The sequence below is a fragment of the Plectropomus leopardus genome, chromosome 15 (assembly GCF_008729295.1).
Source record: "Plectropomus leopardus isolate mb chromosome 15, YSFRI_Pleo_2.0, whole genome shotgun sequence".
NCBI classification, from domain to species: Eukaryota; Metazoa; Chordata; class Actinopteri; order Perciformes; family Serranidae; genus Plectropomus; species Plectropomus leopardus.
In genome coordinates, this window is record NC_056477.1 from 12,889,220 (window position 1) to 12,912,265 (window position 23,046).

Genomic DNA, 23,046 nt, shown 5'->3' on the forward strand with positions numbered 1-23,046 from the left:
ATTACAGTTAGCCTTCATACAATTTTCAGATTGAGATAAAGCACTGCAGTTCATTTTATCATTCCAGTCTCTCTGCTACATACATATAGTATATAGACTGTATTTTTCAGTCTTGTACTGCGATATAAAGAGCACTGATCCGAATTTGATATGTGTCCTTGGCACGAGCACATTGAGTCTGTACTTTTGTGGGCGACAGAATAAGCCCTTCCTTGCTTTTCATTCGCCTTATGATTGTCATAAATAAGCAACTCTGTGAAAAGTGGAGAAATCATTCGTGCCTTTAAGGTGTTCAGACACACTGTGAGGAAATAACAATAAAGGGATCTGAGGAGAGAGATTGACGGAGGAAGTCAAAGACACGATGCCATATAAAAGCTCAAGGTTGTACTTTGAAAAGGAATAGAGCTCATAAATGAATTGCCTAAAAACAGTGTTCCTTTAAATTGAAGATTGCCTAAATGTCATGAATGACAGCATGTTATTGAGAAATTATACCTTGACCGGCACTTTGTTCAACAGAGAGGAATAAAATGTGTAACATAATTATGTTTTATACAGACAATCCATCTAAATCAATAGTCACTGTTGTAGGTGTGAGGAAGAAGCAGGAGGGTACATACTTTGCCTCAAGAGCCAGAGCGAAGACACCAGCTGCCTCTGGAGCTGCTGCTGATGTTCCAGAGTGACGCAGTGTGCAGTTCCCATACAGGTCTGTGGTGGCCTGAAATAAACAAATCACAGAATTGTTCAGTTACTTATGACACTCCCCTTACTTCCCCGAAATTTACACTACCCTTTTATCAACAAAAAAGATCAAATACAGAACTACTCTCCTAGTTTTCAATTTAAAGGAATACTTAACTCCCAAATTACCAAATTACCAAAATTCTTGATGAAGTTATTGGGAGCCATGTTTAACACCAACAGCACTATATCAAAGCATCCTACAAGCTCTCATCCTACTCGGGCAGTTGTGGGGATCTGAACTAAAGTGAAACTTATCTTTGATCTCTTCAAAGCCAGGTTTCATTGTCCAAAACAGTAATTTCACCTAACTGAACATGGGAGCTGCAGCTGCCTCGATTGGTAGTTTGTGTTTTTGTGTGATTTTGGTGAATCCAAACCAATCTGTCAGAACACCAAAAACCACACCACCAAGTCAAACAATAACTAAAGCCTCCTACAGACTGTGAGATTTTAACAATATCATAAGTTTAGTGCAAGCTACACTTTGCGACATGGTTCTAATAAACTTGGATACGTTTGATGTATACAGGCTGTTTGGTGACTACTGAATTGCAGGCTACCATTATGTCCACTGACTTCAACATGCGAGTACAGAAAACTGTAAGTGTGCGTCATCCATCTACACTGCTCTACTGGTGAGAGAAAAAATGACAACAAACATTGATCAAACCCTTGCTGTAGTGGCAATTATGTGTGATGAATAAAAACTGAAGAAGAGGATGAGGAGGAGAGAAGGACGGGGTCATGACTTGGGAAAAGAGGCCAACTTGGCATGCCAATTTTGCAACGAGAGCTTGAAGTAAGAATTAGCATCTAACAGCATTTAGCATTCACTAGTCCTGCTGATCAGTGCGTCATTTTATGCTGCATTCATATTGGTTGGTTAGCAGAAGTATGTCGTAACAGCAGCCACACAGTGAGAAGGGCATCCCAAATTTCTGACACTCAGAATTTATCCCAGGCTGTCTTTGATTGCAAGACCGTGATGACGTCCACCCTGAACCTCTTTTACTGTGTGACATAGGACCACGGTTTTAGAGCCACTATCAAATATATTTCCACTTTTCTTTCATGCTGGTCATCTTTCGTCTGGGACAGCCCAAAATTCCAAAGTGCATACCAGGCTTTGAACAAACAACTGCCTGAGTAGACGCTAGACCAGTAGCTCCTATGTTAAGCGAGGTAAAATTGCTGTTTTTGTCAATGGAGTCTGGCTTTGAAGAGAGCATTGGTTTCAGTTCAGTTCCCCATTGGAAACAGCTGTCTGTTTGGGAAGTACTGAGCATACCACTGGGTAAATGAGACTTACACTGCACGAGTTGTGTCAGTGTGTAAATATATTGTTTTTCTGTTCAATGTATTTGCCTCTGACATTCATCAAGAATTTTCTCTGTTTTTGGATTCTTTGTCCTCTGCAGTTTTCTTCACAAATTCATAGAAACACAGGGTGAGTTATTTTTGTTGGTCATTTGGGGATTATAATATTCCTTAATAGCATATCTCGATATTAAAGTTTTAGTGCCAGATAGAAGGATGAAAGGATGAATAAGAGCGCAGTGCACATCAACAGACAAGTAATGTTTATATTTACTAAATAAACGTTTAATCATTTAATTTGGTGCTTAATTAGAAAAGATAACAGATTGACTGAAATTAGAGCGGGACCCCTAGGGAAGAGCCATGGCTCTGTCAACAGCCAAAGGTGATTTGCATAATCACAAACACAAGCACCGCTGCCTTTGTAAACTGGGATATTCTTTTTACACACACACACACACACACACACACACACACACACACACACACACACACACACAGTATGGAATATCACTCTATATTGTCTATGAATGAGGGCTAAGGCACAAGAGCATTCCTTTTCCGTTCACCAACCATCAAGGTCGGAAATTTGTTGTCAGTGAAAGGAAGTTCAGCTGCTGCTCTCTTATTAAAGATGGTATGGTCTTTCTGATTCTGGTGACTCATCTACTCTTCTATGATCCCGCACTGGTGACACAATTCCCCACGTTAATAGCAACAAGCCAGTTACAGTTATAGATCATTAGCCAAGGTCAGTCACTGGATTCATTCTGGTGTCTCACTTGTTCGATTATTACTTTTGTGTCAACTCTTGGCCAAACTTTTCCCTAACATGGTAAAATGAGAATTAATAAAAGAGGAATCCATAGAAATGTTTTCATATTTCCCTTAATAGCACACCCACAGTGCCTTAAACACAATGATCAGCACAGTATGGCGGCTACTCTGAGCATCTACAGCAAAATGATGCATGTGGATGTCTGCGAAAGTAATCACAGGATAGCTATTCCTCCACCTGAACCTCCATTTTTCACAACCAGCCAGCAATTACCCTGTAACAGCTTCTCAGGCTGGTCTCATCCAATCTCCTGAAAAGCAGAGTATACAGTGCCCGCTGGGCCAACTGAAAAAAAGCTATTTACAATTAAGTCTATGAACAGGAACATATTTTCGAAGGACAGCACAAACAAGTATTGAGTTGTCTTTGAATGCAAAAAGTGAACTTACCCACTGATGGATTACTCAAATGGCCTACTGCACAGGCACAGGCCTAGTGGCCTAAAATGTGAGGGACCCCAACTGGCCCTCCAATGGAAAATGTCACCCAGATTAACACAGACAAGGAGGAGACACAAAATGACTCGAACCCCAACCAAAACACCAAATTATCTCAAAGGCACACAAACAAACTACAAAGAGACACAAAACCACTACAAAGAGACACCGAATGATCACGAAAGACACAAAATGATTACAAAGAGGCACAAAATGGCCAAAAAATACCCTCCCCCGCAGCTTAGATGCATAATGACTGCAAAGGGGACTTAACAACCTCAAAGTCTGTGTTTCTGGCTCCTATATAGGAGGGTATTTGGGTCTTTTGCATATTGATGCCATCAGTCTCATAATGTGCCCACGCACGTACATACTGTAAAATGAGACTTCAGGATGTCGAAACATTTATGACACTTTACATTTGAGATGATATTTTTGAATGTTTTTTTATATATGAAACATATATGTATTTAAACACAAACACACTCACAACGCCAGCCTCTGGGTTCCTCTTGCGTCCGTTGCTGAATGTGGATGCCAGGGTGGAGGAGCAGCTCTCATCGTACAGGGCAGTGCGTCCGTCGTTGATGGCTGAGTTGATGGAGATTGTCCACATGCTCGAAGCATAACCATCACAGTTGCAGTCGTCATAGCTACCACCATCTCCTGATGCCCACACGTAGATGCTGCCTTTTCCTCCACGCCCCTAAAACAACACCGTCATCACAGTTCTGCCTTTTACTACTGTAATGGGACATACATGGGTGAAATGAGAATTGGGGTTTTGGGAATTTCACCTGACTGTACCTATACAGTATGTGTCATTGTGTGCCAGTGTGGGCTACTAATTATGTGCACAGTCTAACTCAAAATCACAAAAGGACAATTCAGAATTATACTTCTAGGAGAGATGAAGCAACTGAAAGCATGTCAACGTGTAAGGAGGGACATTTTCAGAAAAAAAAATACCGAAGACATATTTTTTAGGGAACTATCAGTCAGTCAAATCCTTACCAATACATGGAAAGCTAAACATATTTTTTCAGTGCTTCATTCACTTGAAGGAGCTGTATATGACATTGAGAGCATATCTATCATCCAGAGTCTGAGCCAGGATTGTGTACACACAACGCTAAACAGGGCGGTTCTAAGCCAGACGCAATTAGCTTACCAGTGGGAAACCTACACTGGGACTCACAGACACCACCAGCTACCACAACAAAAAACAGAGAAGCTCAGATTACAACACACACAAAGGTAGAGTGACTTCATTCTCTGCTCAGGTCACCATTACTCCACTATATCTTTACATAGCATAATAGTTGTTTGCTGTAATATTAATGCTGAGTGTCACATAGAGCACCTTAATAATTTGGCTTCCCCTTTTCTCCACCAAAAATAGTGCATGCATGCAGGTTTTTGAACACAGGTAAACCTGATAAAAATAGGCCTTTGTCTGTTTGTTTTGTTTGTTTTTTTTTTTTTTTTTTTGCTGTGTCACGTTCAGTGACAGACAGTACAGTGATTAGTGTCGGCCTGTCATTGCTTCTCACTGGTTAAGGGGCTACAAGTGGCATGTTCACCCAGGTGTTGTGTTTTACATCAGTGCCGATCAGTCGATTTAATACCTGTGACCACTGCAGGGTCATTTGCCCCATGAGTGAATGCAGATTATAACCTTTCCCATTACATTAAAAAGCCAGATGTTGGCACGTGTTAGCATGTTTTTATGCAGTGGAAAAGTGGCTGACACAATCCAGTTAGACCTCTTAGGTCATCAGGTGGTGGTGGTTGTAGAATAAGTTCAAGATAATGAGTTGAATACTGTGTTTATGTGTGTCTGTTGGGTAGATGTATGGTCTGTTATCTTTTGGAGGCTTGAGGTTTAATTTGTTAGAGACATGCAAGTGTACATGGTCCCTTAAAGGCCTTGTGTGCTGCAGCATTCTGAGCATATCAGATCTATTATATTTCTTTTTATTCAGATTGGGTGAAAAGGCATTGCAGTAGTCAGGGCATGAAAAAAATGAAAGCACTTTATGTCCTTCCTTTTTGCAATGGAGCATATTACCATCTGTACATTTAAACATGCAGTAAAATGTCATCTTTGTTGCTGATAGAGAGCCTTGAAACATGAAACAACTGACTGCGACTCCACACAGAGAGCATCCTCTTCACCATACGCTGCACCTGTTTCTACAAAAGGCCGACCGTTTTCCCACAGAACAAAAGATCAAGTGGAGGAGGAGTGGCATGTCCTTCCCCTTACGATGCTTATTTATGTCACTCTCTATTTGAATTGCAAAGACAGGTTTGAGCATCATTGAGCTCACCTATGAGCTTCAGGCCTTCTGCCTTCTGTCTCCTGCAAAATCCAAACAAAGCGTTTTAATTTTGCACGGCACACGGTGTCGTTTATTTCCATTATCGCTTGCAATCTGCAGTTATGTTTAAGATGCAGACTTAAAGCTGCTCTGTCTGACCCAGTTGTTAATTTAGCATAATGTGCTTCTTAATTTTAAATGTTTCTCTTTTTTCTGCACAGTGCACATCATGTTCAGCCTACACACAGAAGCTTATATAAGTGATCATCAGAATTTAAGAGGCAGATTGCAGAGTGGCTGCTTGATTAGTTGTGTTTACACGATCAGAGATGACAGTCGGCTTTGCTCCTACTCAGCTACCCTGCCTGAAACAGGGTCATTTCAGAGCATCCCACACCTGCCTGCACATGCTGCATGATGATTAATCGAGCAAGTAATTGGCAGTGGCATTGCTATCATGGCACCTTTTTACGTGTCAAAGAAGACTGCCTTCCCCCCATGGCACACTTTGGAGAGTTCTCACCTTGCTGAAGTGTCCTTAAGAAAGACCAGAATGTCAAATCAGCTCTAGAGCCCTGAAACTCTCCTCTGACTTTTTGGGGTCAGCGGTTGCTTAATAAGAAACGTATCCATGTGCAGTTAAAAGTAGTGTTAAACATTGGAAATACTATAATGAACTGACTGCCCAATTACATTCTTTGCCTATAAACAGGCTTTTTAAAGGATCAGCATTAACACAGACAACCCAATCGGCAGAATAAATGCTGTGATTGTATGTTTCTGAAAACCATGGATACAGTATGTTTTATGTGTTGCAGAAGTTTAAATTTTAAGTTTCATTATGTTTCATTGTTGTTGTTTCATGCATTGCTATTGTCATAGTATGAAGAACACTCCCCCATATGCAACATAGATAACAGTTGTGTTATTTATGTATTCATTACATTCCCTGTAACATCCACCATCATAGTTCTACTTCTAATGCAATTTGAGGAAGATGAGTTAATCAGTAATCATTAAAAGAAATAAATAAATAAGAAGAAACATCTTTTAGGTAAATTTAAAAAAAAAAGTAACAACTTCAAACTATAACTATCAACACGCTGTCAGAGAACAATAGTGTTTTGATAATCAATATGGTATCACAAAACATATTAACATTGTCAAATGTATTGATATATTGATATTTTCATACACCCTTACTGTCCACCATCCCCGTCTCCTCCTAATGAGAAAATCAGCTCATTTACATGTAATCTGAACTATGTCATATATATATATATATAAAACACACAAATGTAATATATCCGTGGTTCACAAAAACATACAATTTCAACATTTTAATGTGGCTACTGAGCTGACAAAGCACAAAGCAACCTTAGTGTGTAGATCTGTCCATATTTGCATTAGTAGTGCTCAGGAGCGCTTGGCAGTTGGGTATCAGTAACAGTCAAATGAAAAGGAAGAAACAGGACTAAGAATTTATGAATGCAAAGTAAACAGACATTGTAAAAGGTGGTACAAGTGGGGGTAAAAAAAAAACACATTTTGGCACATTATTATTAAACCCTCCACACAGGGGGTATGACATGGCCTTACCTTGTTGACGCCATCAGCCATAGCCTGCAGTGTGAGCTCCCGCGGTCCATCCACCGTCTTGCCGTCATCGGTTGGACCCCAGCTGGCGCTGTAGATATCAATAACCTGGGGCATGTGGCTGATGGATGAGGCCTCAATGATATCAGTCATAAAGGGCTGGTCCAACATCCTGATACCTAAAAGAGAAACTTCTCCATATGAATCTGACATTGAGATTCTGGCAATTGGTGTGTTATATGGTATTTCTATTAGCTGTGAATTGGTGATTTAAAACCATTTTCAGCTTATTAGGTTGTCAAGACAGCACAAAACAGCACATTTATAGCATCTAAACCCTTAATAATAGCAAGAAAGTGATGTCAGCTTCACAGCAGCACAAAAATCAAGCAGTCAATACTAATTTTCTTATTTCTACTGTTACTCCCCAAACAAATTTCAAGAAAAATCTATATGAAACAGAAACATGGAGCTTTCCAGATTATTAGTGTCGTCCTGTTGCTATGAGGACTCTAACTGTCCTCTGCAGTAGTTTGTAGTGATTGTCTGAGTAGAGATGCCGTTTCAACATGCTCCAAAACCAAACAGTGCAACACCATTCTTGCACACTAATTTATACAATTTTACACATGATGCATACTGATGCATGCATTCTACCCCCGATCCTTTTATTATACTATTGTCAAATGTTAATTACTAACATCACTGACTGCTCGTTATTCATCTTGCTGTCCAAACTGCAGCTTGAATATGTCACACACCTGCCACCTTGGAGTTGTAGGCGACTCCCACGCCACAGATGTTGTTGTTGGCCGCTGCAGACACCTCTCCAGCACACCGTGTGCCATGACTGGTGATAGAAAAAAAAAAAGAGCATGTACTTAATAGGATTTGCATGAATTTACATGAATTTACAAAATGTATTGTGGGTTAAGTTAGAGATAAGATTCCTCTGATTAGATGCAACTCTTGCTTTTGTTGACTTTGCCACACTAGAATGAGAAAAGAGGTTTAGCATTTTCCGTAGCCATAAATCAATTAAAATTAGCATAAACGCTATGTGACCTGAAGAACATACTGTAGCTCAGCTGGAAGCATCTGGATTTATCCGTCCATTTGGCCATCATTCATCTGAGTCTGTCTGAATATGTTTGCACATATCAGTGTTTTGTGTGCACCATGTGAGGTGTGCCTATCTCTCCATCCCTCTACTCCTCACAGCGACACTGCAGAGAGTCAACCCCTCTCTCCCAGCATGCTTTGCTACAGACAGGCAGCTATTTATAACAACCAGCTGATTAGCCAGCGAGTTGCGCCCGACAGTCAGCAACTGCTACACTGGCAAACCCAAATACTCCCCTCTCACTCCCACACACACACACAAAGATACATCTGAGCAGATGGAGGCACGGTGGAGGAGGAGAGGCGGAGAAAGAATATATTCCTCTTTGTTCCTCTCCTCAACATGTCGCAGTGGCAGTGGATCACCCGGTGTGATTGGAAGATGGGAGGCAGATAAGGTTTTATCAGACAGAAGGTCGCCACTGTGAACACTGTGACCCTGAGAGGAGACTAGACTTGTGCTCATTCTCCTTTATCTGCCTTATCTCCTCCAAGTGCGGGGGTAAAAATAGGCTTTATGTTTTCTATTCTGTTGTGTTAGACAACAGCTCTGTTTATACTGCGCTATTATGTCTTTATGGAGCTATACGAAGAGCAGGGCTGCCAGACTCTGGGGATAACACACACGTGCACACAGAAACACACAGTATGTGTGCGTAGGTACACGGGGGTCGACTGGGTGAGCTTTACCTGTTGAACCAGTCATCTGTGTAGCGTGGAAACGGAAACGGGTCATTGCTGCTGAAGTCATAGCTGGCATCGGCATTCTGAAAGGAAAACCAAATGGATGCATTTACAAAAACAACAACACTGAGACAGAAAAACAAAAGGAGAGAAAACAGAGCATTTCATGGGGAAGTGCTGACCTTATCACTGCCTGCTCTGTCATCCGGATGGATTTTTCCAAAACTTGGCTTTTCAATGTGAAAATACTGATACTTTTTTGCTGAGACAATTTAAAATAGTTCAATATTTTTGAAAATATGCAAATTCACTTTGCCAAGAGTGAGATGGGAAGATCAATACCAATCTTATATCTGTACAGTAAATTAATTTATAGCCAGCCTCCTGTTTCACATTTTTAGCTTAGTTTAGTTTATTATAAAGACAGGAAACAGGAAGAAAGACAAGTGTCAATCAGTCACACAAAACAAAATCCTCCTACTGGCATTTATGTTGAAACTATACAAAAAATGAAAATATTGTGATAACAAGGGATGAAACGATGAACGATACATCAACTGATATATTGATATATTATTATTATATTATATACTGATATATTTAATGATCAATGATCCAACATTTTTGTTGCAAAGTGAAAACATCGATTCGTATCGTCATGTTTAAGATGCACTTTTATTTTGACATTCCCACAGTATGTCTGTTTTGCCATTTCTGTCCAGGCAAAACAATGCTAGCAGCCAAACACCAGCCAGATAACGGTAAGGTATTGGCTGTTTTTCCCTGTTCCCAGCCAATATGCCAGGCTTAGATAATCAGCTGCTAGCATGATAGCTTCATATTTACAACTCTGAGCTAGAAAGTGAATAATCATATTTTGCAAAATGTCAAACTATTCCTCTACTACAGCTGACTTGTAATAAAAAGATGCTGTAGTGTAAAGTGTTCTGTTAAAACAGTTTGAACTTCAAATCTTCACTCTGCGGCAATACTGGAATAATGTGTGGTCACAGCGGGGATTTCAAGCTGAGAAAATAATGGCCCAATTACAGCCAGCATTTAATTCCACATGGCCAAAAGTAATAGGATCAGAACGAACAGCAGCGGAAAAGCAGGAGAAACAAGTCGGAAGAGACACACATCTCCTAGAGAGCATTAATGCAGTCAACATAATTACCAGAATAGCCATGTCTGAACAACTCACACAGAGAGCCGGATTCAAGATTCAACAGACATCCTCAGGATAGTCTCACTCTTAGTGCTCTTTCTATAACATACTTTCAAAGATCATTCAGGCCACTGCAATCTGCTGTAATCTCTTCTTTACCCATCGCTCATGTCACCTGGAGTGGCAACTATTTTTTTCTCTAGCGCAGTGTCAGGTCCTTCATGTGGTCATGAGTATGGAGAAGCTACAGCCATGTTTATTTAGTCGTAGAACTGAACAAATCAGATCAATCTTGGGGGCTGTTTCCACGATCGGGCCTGACAGCTCCGCTGGCTGACATTTAGACGAGATGACTCAGTCAGCGACAAAGAGAAAGCACAACGGCAAAAGCTTACTGACCCAATGGAGAAACACTGTAATTATCACAATGTGGAGCAGGTGACTGTAGAGGAAAGTAGCGATGCTTAGGTCGGCTGGGGTTGCATGATGGTGGCGGTAGACAGAAGTTGAGATGTGATAATAAATAGAACGGTAAATGCCATCTCCTTTGTGTTTACTTCTCTCTTTTTTTCTCCCATGTTGGAAATGTAAATGTCATAGAAACTATGTAAAAATAAAATATTTTGAAGGGGTGGTAAAACAGCAGCAGTGAAGATGGTTAACAATGTAAAAAGTCTAAGATTTGGCTTGAAAATGTTGTCAGTGTTCACAGAGAGAGAACATGCCAACCCTAAGCAGGTTTTGTGCTCACATCAGGAGCAGGAGTGTGTACATGTGTGTGTGTGTGTGTGTGTGTGTGTTGCTGTTTTTTTTTCATTAAATGGAGGGAAAAGTGCTGAGTCCCGGTAATGACATACGGGGCATGGCCCATGAATCACTTGCTGTGCTTCTCGTGCTCATATCTGGATTGCGCCCAGTCTCAGCCACGTCACCTTTCCCCGGCAATCCTCGTATGTTCGCCATCCCCGGAGCGCGTGGTAGGAGAGCAGTGACTCATAGCTGCTGTAGTGTATTATGTCCCATTTTTTCTAGAATAAGTTTTTAGAATTCAATTCATAGAAAATGACTTACTCAGAAGTTTGAATTATTGTACTTTTCTAATGGATGTCCAGTTTCTGCCACTATATACTTCTAATTCACTACATGTCAAAAGATTATATTGTATGATTTACTCCACTTAATGTAATACCTTTTTAATGATTATACCTGTTGTTCTAGCCCTTTTGGCTTGTGACCCATGTATAAAAGTAGTGTCTGGTTGATTTTTTTATGACGTGTTAGCAGTTCCACCAAATAGTGATTTCCTCTTTAAACTTCTCAGATGAATTCATTTAATGATGGTCCAAGGCCTAAATCGGAAAAACATCTAAAAATTTGCAGAAAAGCAAAGATTAAAGAAACGTTAGTACAAATATATGCAGCAGACGTTAGTGTTTTATATCTTTATCTCCCATTAATCATCTCATGATCCCCAGATTTAGCTTGTGACCATTTGAAGAGGGCCAGACTAGGTTTTATTAGTAGTAATTACCAAAATAAAGTAACTTCATATAAAGTTAAAACTGGCTCCAGCTAATGCTACTTCAAGTTCGGCTAAGGCGAAATATATGTTATGAGTTTGTCACCCCACAGAAAAATGTGTTATTAACCACCCAACCAAATCTGAATGATGAAGTATTTAAAATTTGTGAAAAAAAATTGGTAATCTCTTCTCATAGGCTGGGGGGGGGGTGTCCATTAAAGGTGCTGAAATGAAGAACGAGCCACTGCAAAACGACAGACTCTCATTAGCAGCTAGCCCAGTAGTGTAAAGCACATACACTCTGAGTCGAAGAATGAGTGAGCCACTTTGCAGCGACAGCCTCTGGTTCAGCAGCTAACATTAGCACAAAGCACACGCCCACAGCAGTGGCCAGGAACTGCCAGTAGCTGGGTAGCCAATTCAGGTTGTAACGACTGAAAAGTATGTTTCTGACAGCTACCTTCATTGTGTTTATATTTAACTGTGGCATTTAACAGAGTTGTCTGAAAGGGCTATGAGGTCTTGCTGAATGTAGTGAATTGCCACTCGCACATTGGGCATGAACGAGACGACACTGATGTTATGCGCTCTAACATGAGGTTTTATATATTGGGGAAGGATTATAGTAAGGATGGCTCCAGTGTGTCACTGAGCTATAAATATAGGCCAGCCCAAAAAATCCTGGATACAGAAATGGTGAAAACTCTTTTCCCCACAATGCTGTATTGTATAGTTCACAGTTTTTCACTTTTTAAAGAAGTATCATCTTAAATGTATAATGTATTTACAAAGACATCTCTGATTTTAATTTAACTTATTTGATAATAATGGCATATAACAGTACATCATTCACATAAGTTTTTTTTTTTGCAGAATGTGCACATTTTAATGATAATACTTAGCTACTTTTAAAGTAGGACTTTTAATTTAGAGCTTCTACTTTATATTGGGTATTGCTATACTGATACTTTCACTTGCATAAAGAATCTAAGTACTTCCTCCACCGCTAAAACACAAATATTTTAGATTGCGAGCAAAGCCTATGATTTTGATTTGTATTTGTTTATCCCTGACTTGTTACTATACATATGTCAATAAAGAAGCAGACATAACGCTGCCAAAAGAACCTCATGTATCCCTTATAGGGTCATTATTCTTGTTACCATAGTGTAGCTGATTTCAGTAATCCATTTGGTGCTGATAGCCTAATCTGTAATCTAGGAGAGTGGGTGTAGGATTGTATAATGTGACCTTGCTTGAAAGTCCTTTGCAAGATGCTTTAAAGTCAACGATGAATGAAACTATTTCATGAGGTCCAAGCTTATAGTGACACTGTCCGTCTATCTACTACTGAAAAATTGGTTGTGAACATCATCAAAAGCCATTTCTGTTACAGCTTATGATGAGCACCAAGCACTATAAATCTCATATCTCGTCTAGTTAATTTTACAGATACTCTCACGTTTTCTTTTTTATTCACCCACTCCTGCTCTCATACAGATTCTAACAAAAGCAACATATGAGATTAACTTCATGGTAATGTGACATCATAACATGTTGTCATGGTAACTTCCTGGGGTGTAATAAGACTTGTAACAACATGCTCCATGAAAGGGAAACAAAACCCAACAGCACACTTATGCTCTTTTGGCACAATTCTTTTTGAGCCAGAAAAAAACATCATCCACTGATGGATGCTGCCATTACTTAGAAATCCTCTAAATATTGTAGTAGCCAAACACAATACCAATATTGAACAGCTGTTGGCAAACTTGGAAATAAAGAGTAACTGCACACTTGTAGCTCTGTTGAAGGAATGAGGTCAAACTCAACATAGTAATTGTATTATGAAGAAATCCAACCAGTTATCCTTTGTTTTATTCTTATCAGTAATGTTTTCCACTGCTGCTATCTGACATCAAATCCTATTGAAGGCAGGAAATAAGTGATAAAGTGTATCTACAATAATATCACTTGTATAGGCCTAGATGTATTTATTTATGCAAAAGCATTAAAGAACTACAACTACTGTCATTTGCAGGTAAATGTGCCATGAAATTGAACTGTCACATTAGAAATGTCTTATATCAGGACACAGACAATGGGCTCACCGTATCAAAATATATCTTATGAGCTGTTACAGTGTGACCATCAGACCAAATGGAAAAATCTTAATAACAACAATGCCCTTGCATAAATGAAGATTTGGTTTTCCAAAGCAAATACACACAAAAGATTCACAATCACATAATCAATTCAAAAATCCAACTGAAAGATGGGAACCCAAAATGATATATTTTTTTATGTTTTCAGTCAAATCACAGTAGGAGATCTTTGTCTCCAAAACACCATGACAACAGTAACAAAACAATATCACATACACAGCGTCTCTCTCTCGCGCACATGCTTACACAAACACATTATAGATCTATGCACAGCATGATCCATCAATCCAGTAGAGCGTGCTCCTGCATCACCCCAGCTGAGGCGGAGTGTTATTTTTGGGTCAAGACTCATGTCTGTTCACAGGCAAGAAACATGCAAAGGCAGAAAAACATAGCAGTAAGTGGACAGACACATGCACACTGGGGAAGAAAACAACAATTATGCAAGCCACATTCAAAATGATCACACTGTGTACATGTGAGCTGAGGCGGAAAAGAAAAACAGAACACACCATGTAATCCGTAATACCTCTTTGAAACAATATATTAATAAAAATGTAAGCTTTAACTACTGAAATTTCTTCATAAGATTCTTGCTTTAAAAAAAGCATGGACATAACTATCAAAAGGGGGTGTTCTGTGGCCATCGAAGCACTATGACTCACTCTTTCACAACATTGTGTTTTTCTGGAAGGTTTGCTTTTGAACATCCTGGATTCAAAACAACAGCATAGTGCAGTCTCACTGACAAAACTGCAAATTTTATACTCAAATCAAACTAAGCCTTCTGCATTTCCTTGTTCCATTTAGCAATCCCTCTTGTCCTTTAAGTTTTTATCAGTATTCTGGAGATAGAGCATCACATTATGCAGCGCCAACTACCCTGGCATTATCTCTGCTTGTGACAGATCGGCCTGCCATTGTGCCTGCCACAGTGCAGTGTGCATTAACATTAAACAGCTTGGCTGGCCGTCTGCCTGTCTCTGCGTCCTCCAGGAATACAAGGAGACTCGGCAGCCATGAAGGCAACTTGGAAAGCACCTGTCACTGCCACTGGCACAGCACACTGCAGGCCATGAAATCAACCACCTGAACCCCAGCTTCACTTATTAACAGCACTTCAAAGAAATGAAGGAAAGTATGAAATTCAATAACACTGAGGTACTCACATAGTTTGATGCCAGGTCTGGATGTAGATAGTCGATGCCTGAAATGGGATTTTGACATTAATCAGAGATGTAATTAAGCTGAAGAGGGAGAGCTTTACAGAGGAGAGTGTGACCTCAAGACAGGAGACGGAAGACAGGAAGTAGAAAAAGGCATGAATTCACAATTCTGATGTGTCACAGCTGGTTTTAACTCATAAACATTTTACCATAGATACAGTAACACCTTTTCTTCAGAATAAAAGTTGACAAAACATGCAGAAAGTTTTTATTTACTCCATATTTGATGATTTTAATTTCAGAGATATACTGAAAGGATTAAAAGGACAGTGTGTAGGATTTAAGTGGCATCTAGAGGTGAGGATTTCAGATTGCAACCAGCTGAAACTTCTCCCCTGAGGTCTTATTATATAGAAAAAAAGGTTGGACCCAGTGATTTAAACCAGTAAAAAAAACACAGAATAAAGCAGTTTAATGTTTTTTCCAAAATGTTGCAAAGTTTTGCCAGCTTGTAAATAAATAGTTAGAATTGCACGGTTTAGCCTTTAGAAAACTTGGGTCTTATGTCTTATAATAAATCCTAATTTGATGGAGTGTATCATATAAACAGTGAATGACAAACCAGTCTGAACTAATTATTAGTACATATTCCTCATAACAAATTATCTACATATTTTGGAAGACAGTCTTTTGTTACTATCTATTGTACCATTAATTAAACAGATGTGAACAAAGTAATTAATTAAATCAGAACGATGAATATATGCAGGTATAATTGAGCGTTTTCAGACAGCTCTCAAGGGTAAGACTCATCAGCACTTTGCACCCACCGTCGTCCATGATTGCGATGGTAACTCCTTTGCCCGTGTAGCCCAGTTGCCAAGCTTCAGCCACATTAAGATCCAGCCCAGGGGTCCCGTCTGCCTGGCCTGTGTTTATCTAATCACTCAGACAATATGGAGAACATCCATGACTCATGGCACCCAGGTGAGCTGCCATTAGAAAATTAGTCAGTGTGGAGGATGTGTGTCTGTGTGTGTGTCTGTGTAAGGGAAGGGGAGGCTATGGATAAGGAGTGTTGGGGGGGCGGGAGAAGGTGAGAGGAAGGGGAAGTAAATGTCAGCGACACACCAGATGAGTGATGGTGAGCTTAAAAGTCACGCTTAGGGTAAACAAGAGGGGAGGAAACATGAACGTTGCAATGAGGTGGCAAGGACAGTATTGGCAAGGCTAATTAAAGATGAATAACAGCGTTGATTCAGAAAGTAGAGGGGAATATGCCTGGTCTCTGAGTAATTAAGGTGGAAGAATGTGGGTTGGTGTTGAAGGTCAGGCGGCATGCAGACAGCTGCTTGGCTGATTACTCACCAGATACCACTGTTTGGTAAATAGAGGGTCACTCATGTTAACTTCAATATCATTGATATTCCTGTAGCCGCGCTTCTGACGACTAAAACCCTCTTGCTCAAAGATATTTTTCACCTGAAAGCAAAAGAAATGCCATGTCAGGGTCAGTTTAAAGGCATCAAATGATCTCACAAAACCTTTTCTAAAAGGATCATGCAAAGAGCGAAATGGGGATCGAAGTGCACGGCCATGCCTGCGCAGGAACACAAACTAGAAATAGGATTTCTTATGACGGTCGAGGTGTAGGCGTTTGCTGCTCTGCGGGCAGGAAATCAGCAGACCCAGCTGTGCTCTCCTGTACCATGAAGACAGAACATCATGTAAATCAAAAGGGCTATTCTTTTCCTGCTAATCAGAGCGGCTGCAGCTGGAGCCAAGGCTTCCAAACTCACCTGTCACACAAGGGATGGAGTTTTTTTTTTCTTTTCTTTTTTTCTTCCTCTCAGAACATTTACAACAAAAAGCCACAGCAATTACACTCACAAATATGCTTGTGTTTCTTTGAATCATCAAAGGCACTTACAGGCGGCTGAACAGCTGCGTTTTGGATTACAAATGCACGCTGAAAGCTGCCACAATACCATTTATAAAGCAGCAGAAGATAACATAGGAGAGAGGACATAAATGATGGGATAAATGTCTTGGAATTTAGGTGCTTGATTAGCTGGCGGATGTCATCAAAATGATTGGGTGTCTTTGACGATGATGTCACATTTAGAAAATCAAGCAAACAATACACTCCCAGTACTTCCCTGCCTTTATTTCGGTCACCAGTTGTGAGGCATCCCTCTCTCCTAGAAATTGTTTATGTATGTTACTAAACTGTGCAGGACTTTGACACCAAATTTCTAGGTTTGTTTCCACAATCCTGTTGGTTAAGTGATCATGCTTTTGGTTAAATAATGCTGTATTCACTATCACACCATTTCCACAAAATTAGCTGTTTCCAGCTTAAACTGGTTTTATTTATGCCGGTTTGATTCATCGGATGCTGTTTGTTTCTATTTATATCTGTCGCTGGCTTTGAAAGTGTTCCAGTGGACAAGGACCAGCTGATTCATGAAGTCAAAATGAGGAACTCTTTGTACTAAACCTACTTTTTGTCTACAAAAACCTCAACACTGTGTCAGCTAGCTGTAGGAAGAGCTAAAAGCTATAAGTTAATGCTGAGGTAAATGACCATCCCTAACAACAATCTATGCTAATGTTACTTGCCGTTGACTATATTATATGTAAGTTTCAGTTCCCAATAAAAGATAAAACATGAGTAAAACAAAATCAAAATAAGATAAAATAATAGATAAACCAGTAAAAGTAAAAGCACACCTAAGTTCAAACCAATAAAAGAAATAAAAAAGTTAAAAAAGTCATACCAGACGTCTGGAATGTGCAGCTAAAAATGAATGTTTAATTTATCTGTATAAGATGGTTCTGTTGGGGCACTCCAAATGTCATCAGCAACTATTAATAAACCAGCTATTAATGAGACCACTACTAGCTCTTTATTATGTGACAATTGATTTCTCCGTTGTTGCCTCCTCCATCCTCTTTTTCCAACATGGACAATATGACAAGCTCACTGATATTGTCACGGTGCAGGTCAAGAAAAACTTCTTATATTGTTATATTTGGTTGAAGCAGAGAACCAATTTTTTGGGTTCTGAACAAATGTGGTTTTTTTTGGTTGAATTGCTCTAAACAGTTCAAATTAGATGCGGGAACGGAACCAGTTTCATGTTTCTTGAAAACAACAACTTCTGATTGGATACTGTATTGCAAGATTGCCTATGATGGCAGAAAACAACTGAAATATGTTTTCAGTGAACGTGTTGCCAAAACTTCAGTATCAGCATTATTCCCAGATATGTTAATTTGCAACATTTCCTCATTTTGTGAAAAGAAATCTTAATTTGCTTGCTATTACTTTTCCCTCAAAACTTATTAGCTGTTTCAAACTAGTTATATATAAAAATGTAATTTCTAAGAGACAGGGCTGAGTGAGGATGTCGCCAATCAACGGAAGCCATATTAATTCAGCCGTTCTTATTTGAATTCCCATTTCCTGTTTCATCAATCAGGTACCTTCACATGTGGAAAAACTGAAGAGGTTAAGGAGAGGTAAAGGAAGCATGAATCATTGACTCCATAAGAGTCTGACTATATCAAAATTAAGCCTGAAGAGAACCTCTCAAATTGAAATTTATTGTCAACAACATGTTTGTCCCCAATTTCATTTGATGGTTTAGGTCCTTTTTCTGTCTCTTTATGTCAACTGGACTTTCATTACAAATAACTCTATGCTTTAACATTTAATTGGCAAAGATTCCTTTCCATTCCTTTCCTTTCAGTTTTCATGCCTGAAATTTTATTGCTAATAATAAAAAAAACAACCAAAAAACAAATGCCTGTCTCACATTTTGAAACAGGTCCCTGTGGCTAAATGTCTCTTTTGTGCTAACCCTTAGCAAATTCACTCTTGTGTGACTGAGAGAAACAGGCATTGTCCGGTGTGTTTCCTACCACAGATAAGAGAGCAGAGCAGCACTTAAGATGGCCTTTTAAAACGGCCAAAGCCTATTCAGCCAGAGATTTCTTTTATGGCATACTCTAAGCAATCAGGAGACACACACACTGTAAATCAACATGTCAGCGAGTCCTTCAAATGACAAGTCAGAGCTTAAAAAAAATCCCTGTATTAACATGTATATCTCATTTTTTTTCAATGGTGAAAATAATTCAGATATTTTTTTTTCTTCATGAACTGGCCTCGTGTTACATTTGTCGTCACATAATGTCATTTACATTTGTAGGGAAACTACCAGCACTACATTATCCCCACAAAACCCTCCCCCTCACTTCTCTCCATCAATCATCAATTTATTCCATCACTTGGCAGGAGAGCTGGTATTTCCCTTGAGACAGCATGTCAGGCTGCCCACTCACAACATCAAACAGTGCCCATGCACCACCATCACTCTCCGCCTTTGCCCACTGCCTGCTCGCGAATCACAACGCTCCAGTTCACTTCAAATCAAAGAGCTGTGCCGCCTCTCTCCTTTCTCCTCACCCTTATTTTCCTGAAGGCTTTCTCAGCCATGTGTCTTTCAGGGTTAAGGGATGCTGCTCATTCACAAAGATTTATTCTATTACACACCTTTATTTATTTCACACATGCCTCCTATAGTATGCTTTAAATAGATTTTGAATGTATGTGTCTCATGTAAAAAAATATCGGAGGAAGGAACCATGGCTGGATGGATTGATGGGGTGAAAGCACGGATGTGTGCATGAATAGATGTCTCATTTGAAATTAATGTGGGACACGAGATGTAAAAGGACAAAAGAGGACGAGGGAGCATAGAGGAAGATGTGGAGGAATATAAGGGAAAGCTATTGGGTGAGTCAGAAGTGGGTCAACATGCTCCACTAATCGAGTCCAACAAAGAACAGGGCTCCTGGGACACTGGGGAAATCCATCCAATACACACTACGAGGCAGCTGCTCATTTAGACTTGTTTTAAGTTTATTAAATCAGCGTGGAATGACTGCTTTAAACAGAAAAATAACAGACTACTACAAAAGGTCACACCCCTTCTTAAGAGGTATTTCACCAATGTAAAGAGAATCCTCACATAAAATCACTGCAGTAGAGAGATGCAACTACCAGAATGCATCACGCCTTACCAGACGCTTCCACTGGTGGGTGACATAATGTAGACTGGTCCAAGTAAAACAATGGCTGCCAGGAAATTCGTATTACAGCTAAACTAGAAATATACAGCTCAGGAACAGAATCTTGTTTATATTTGATCAGCGCTGCTTCGTTTTACCACTTCTCTGTTCATTGGCCTCTGTTTTCACTCTGCAGGACACAGTTTGACGCGCACTTCCTGTTCACAACCTCACTATTACAGCTAAACACTGTGTTTAAATATGTTGCTTGACATATTTAAGGAACGAAATAGGCAGTGTAGTAAAAGTCTTTATTTACATTCAGCACTGCTTAGTTTTACCATTTGATTGGATTTTGGTCCGATTTTGAGAGGAAATGACATACTGTATTTAACATCATTTAGAGGAGTTTTTCTGGGGGGGGGGGGGTATCAAGGCACTGGTTAAATAGAAGAAAGTTTACCACATTTCACTACACATACTACCCAAATTGTTTGCATACAAAGCTGTATGAAAATCAGCGAAATATCCCTTTAAGGCTTTTTTGCATATGTGTGCATAAATGTTTAGAGGTAACAAACTAGTTTCTGTTGTTTTCACAGGTGTAAACCTGACACACGTCTGTTGTAGCGCCTTGCAACACAGGAAGACGACACTTCAGAATGATAAACAGGCAACATTAAATCAGACCAGCTGACCTCATCCATTCCAGAGGTGTACAGAAATCAATAACTGCAGTGTCGCATATGAGCAAGTCAAGCATCTGATTAAAAAGCCAGCATCTGGAACGTAGACCTGCCCATGTCCGTGCTGTCTCACTTCCATTAGCTGTATTAGCTCGGTGGAGTAGCTTGCATTTATTTTCATTAGCGCCTCTCACAACCACAATTAGAGAGGTTAGTTGATTGTCTGCAGCAGGACCTCCACTTTCACCGGCTCCGACGGTGGACAGAACTAAACACACAGAGCTCAGCGTGCAGCCAAACTGTTTTATTTACAAATAAGAGCTTGAAGATATGGCATATTTTTGTGTTTTATGTTATGAAGTAGAGCTGACATGATTTGTCAATTTATCAATGAGTCCAGTCGCCAAGTTAATCTACAGCCACGGTATTTTGAGAATCAGTGTTAAGTATTTTTTTCAAGCAAAAATGAAAACACTACCTGGTTCAAGCTTGTCTTTTTACTGTACATTAATTATCTTTAGGTTTTGGAGTGTGGGTCAGAAGAAAAAAAGAAACTAGCGGATGATACCTCACAAGGGTGTAGGTTTCTCTTTAACATTTGGGGTGATGCATATGAAACTCAACATTTGGGGGTCCTCCCCTGAGAATGTTCAAGTGCCAAAAACTTAATTTCCTGCATTCTGGTGATATTTTACTTCATCAGTTTGTACCTTTTCTGCATCAATTAATGGTGTTTTTTTTTTTTTTTTAGTTCCATCAAAATAAAAATTTTACCTTAGCTTTAGCTTTGAAATTTTTGTCCGCAACTATCATCATGTTTTTTATTGCAATATATCATTTGGAATAGCATATTAGTATATTAGAATATAACACAATACAATACAATTACAATAATTTACCTTTGTCGTTTTCAATGCAAATGCAGCGCCACAACAACTAGAACCACTTTCTTCGTGTGTCTTATGAAACGCTTTCCAAGAAGGCATATAAACACAAATCATACAACACAAAAACAGAACGAGGAAAACATTCAAAGCAATACTTGGGACAAAAATCCAAAAGTATCACCAAAAGGCATGCCTATAAAGAGGGAGTTTTAATAAGTGATTTGAAGCTGGATATTGAATTAGTGGCACTCCACAGGGTTTTGAGTTACCCTGATGGCAAAAACACAGTGGCTTTTTTTTTTCTTGAGACAAGACAGAAAGCAGCGAGGAGCTACAGCTTATGATAGAGTGGTATCAAAATATGTCTACAGAGTAATTCGCACAAAACCATAAGTATCAATATATCTATAATGACAAATTGTGTTCTCCTATCCTTGTTTTCCACACATTAGCAACAACTCATTGAAATGAATATTCAGGTTTTAGTGCTTTCAATTTTTCACAATTTATATCCAATTATTTAATTGTAGTTGTCCTGTTGATTTGATAAAAATGATCCATTTGAGGGCTGTCACAGTCTTGAGCGGATTATGAGGCAATGGGCCCCTTCGCACAGGTACGCAAAGAGCCCCACCACATCTCCTACATAGGACTTCTACAAGGCAGACGGACTTTGCGGTGATTTTGCATCTCTTTGTAGTCATTATGCATCTTTTTGTGGTTTTGCATCTTGTTGTGGTCATTTAATGTCTCCTTTTAGTTTTCTTTATGTCCTTTTGAAGTGATTTTGTGTCTTTTTTTGTCGAGTGATGTCTCTTTGTGGGCATTTTGAGTGCTCTGGTCATTATGTGTTACTTTGACGTTTGACATTTTGCAAGTGAAGGCCAGGGCAATCCCCTGACCCTTTGGGTCCCTGGGCCTGTGCCTGGTAGGCCTGCTAAGTAATCAATCCATGATCACTACCGTAATTTTAATCTTCAACACAACACTAGCATAAAAATTATACCTGGTACCTTTTTAGATACCACAGAAAAAAGAAAAAAATGGAATAATTTCCTGCCCACAGTGCTGGTACAGAGAAAGTCGATGAACACGCCTCCAGTGTGGTGGGTTGGTTGCTGGAGAGACTGCCATAACAGCCACATGTTGACGACCATTTCTTTCTTTTTGGTTGTGTCATCTGTGCAGCCTTAGGTTGAAAATGTGTTTGTAGATGTGCTTTAAAGCTTTGATACTTTCGATACTACAGAATATATTATTAACATCAAAATGTATTGATAATTCTGTCAGCCTTTGTTTTTTATC

The 23,046-nt window shown here is 39.5% G+C and overlaps 1 protein-coding gene across 1 annotated transcript in view; it reads right to left on the reverse strand.

Moving 5' to 3' along the window:
* Positions 1-23,046, reverse strand: part of pcsk2 (proprotein convertase subtilisin/kexin type 2) — a 38,528-nt gene that overhangs the window by 12,473 nt on the left and 3,009 nt on the right. Inside the window, exons 3-10 of the mRNA XM_042502122.1 lie at positions 16,458-16,571; positions 15,920-16,028; positions 15,093-15,130; positions 9,075-9,151; positions 8,024-8,112; positions 7,266-7,441; positions 3,833-4,048; positions 624-724 (exon numbers count right to left, since the gene is read on the reverse strand). Of these exons, the coding sequence (XP_042358056.1) occupies positions 624-724; positions 3,833-4,048; positions 7,266-7,441; positions 8,024-8,112; positions 9,075-9,151; positions 15,093-15,130; positions 15,920-16,028; positions 16,458-16,571 (920 nt within the window). The remainder of the gene's footprint in view (positions 1-623; positions 725-3,832; positions 4,049-7,265; positions 7,442-8,023; positions 8,113-9,074; positions 9,152-15,092; positions 15,131-15,919; positions 16,029-16,457; positions 16,572-23,046) is intronic.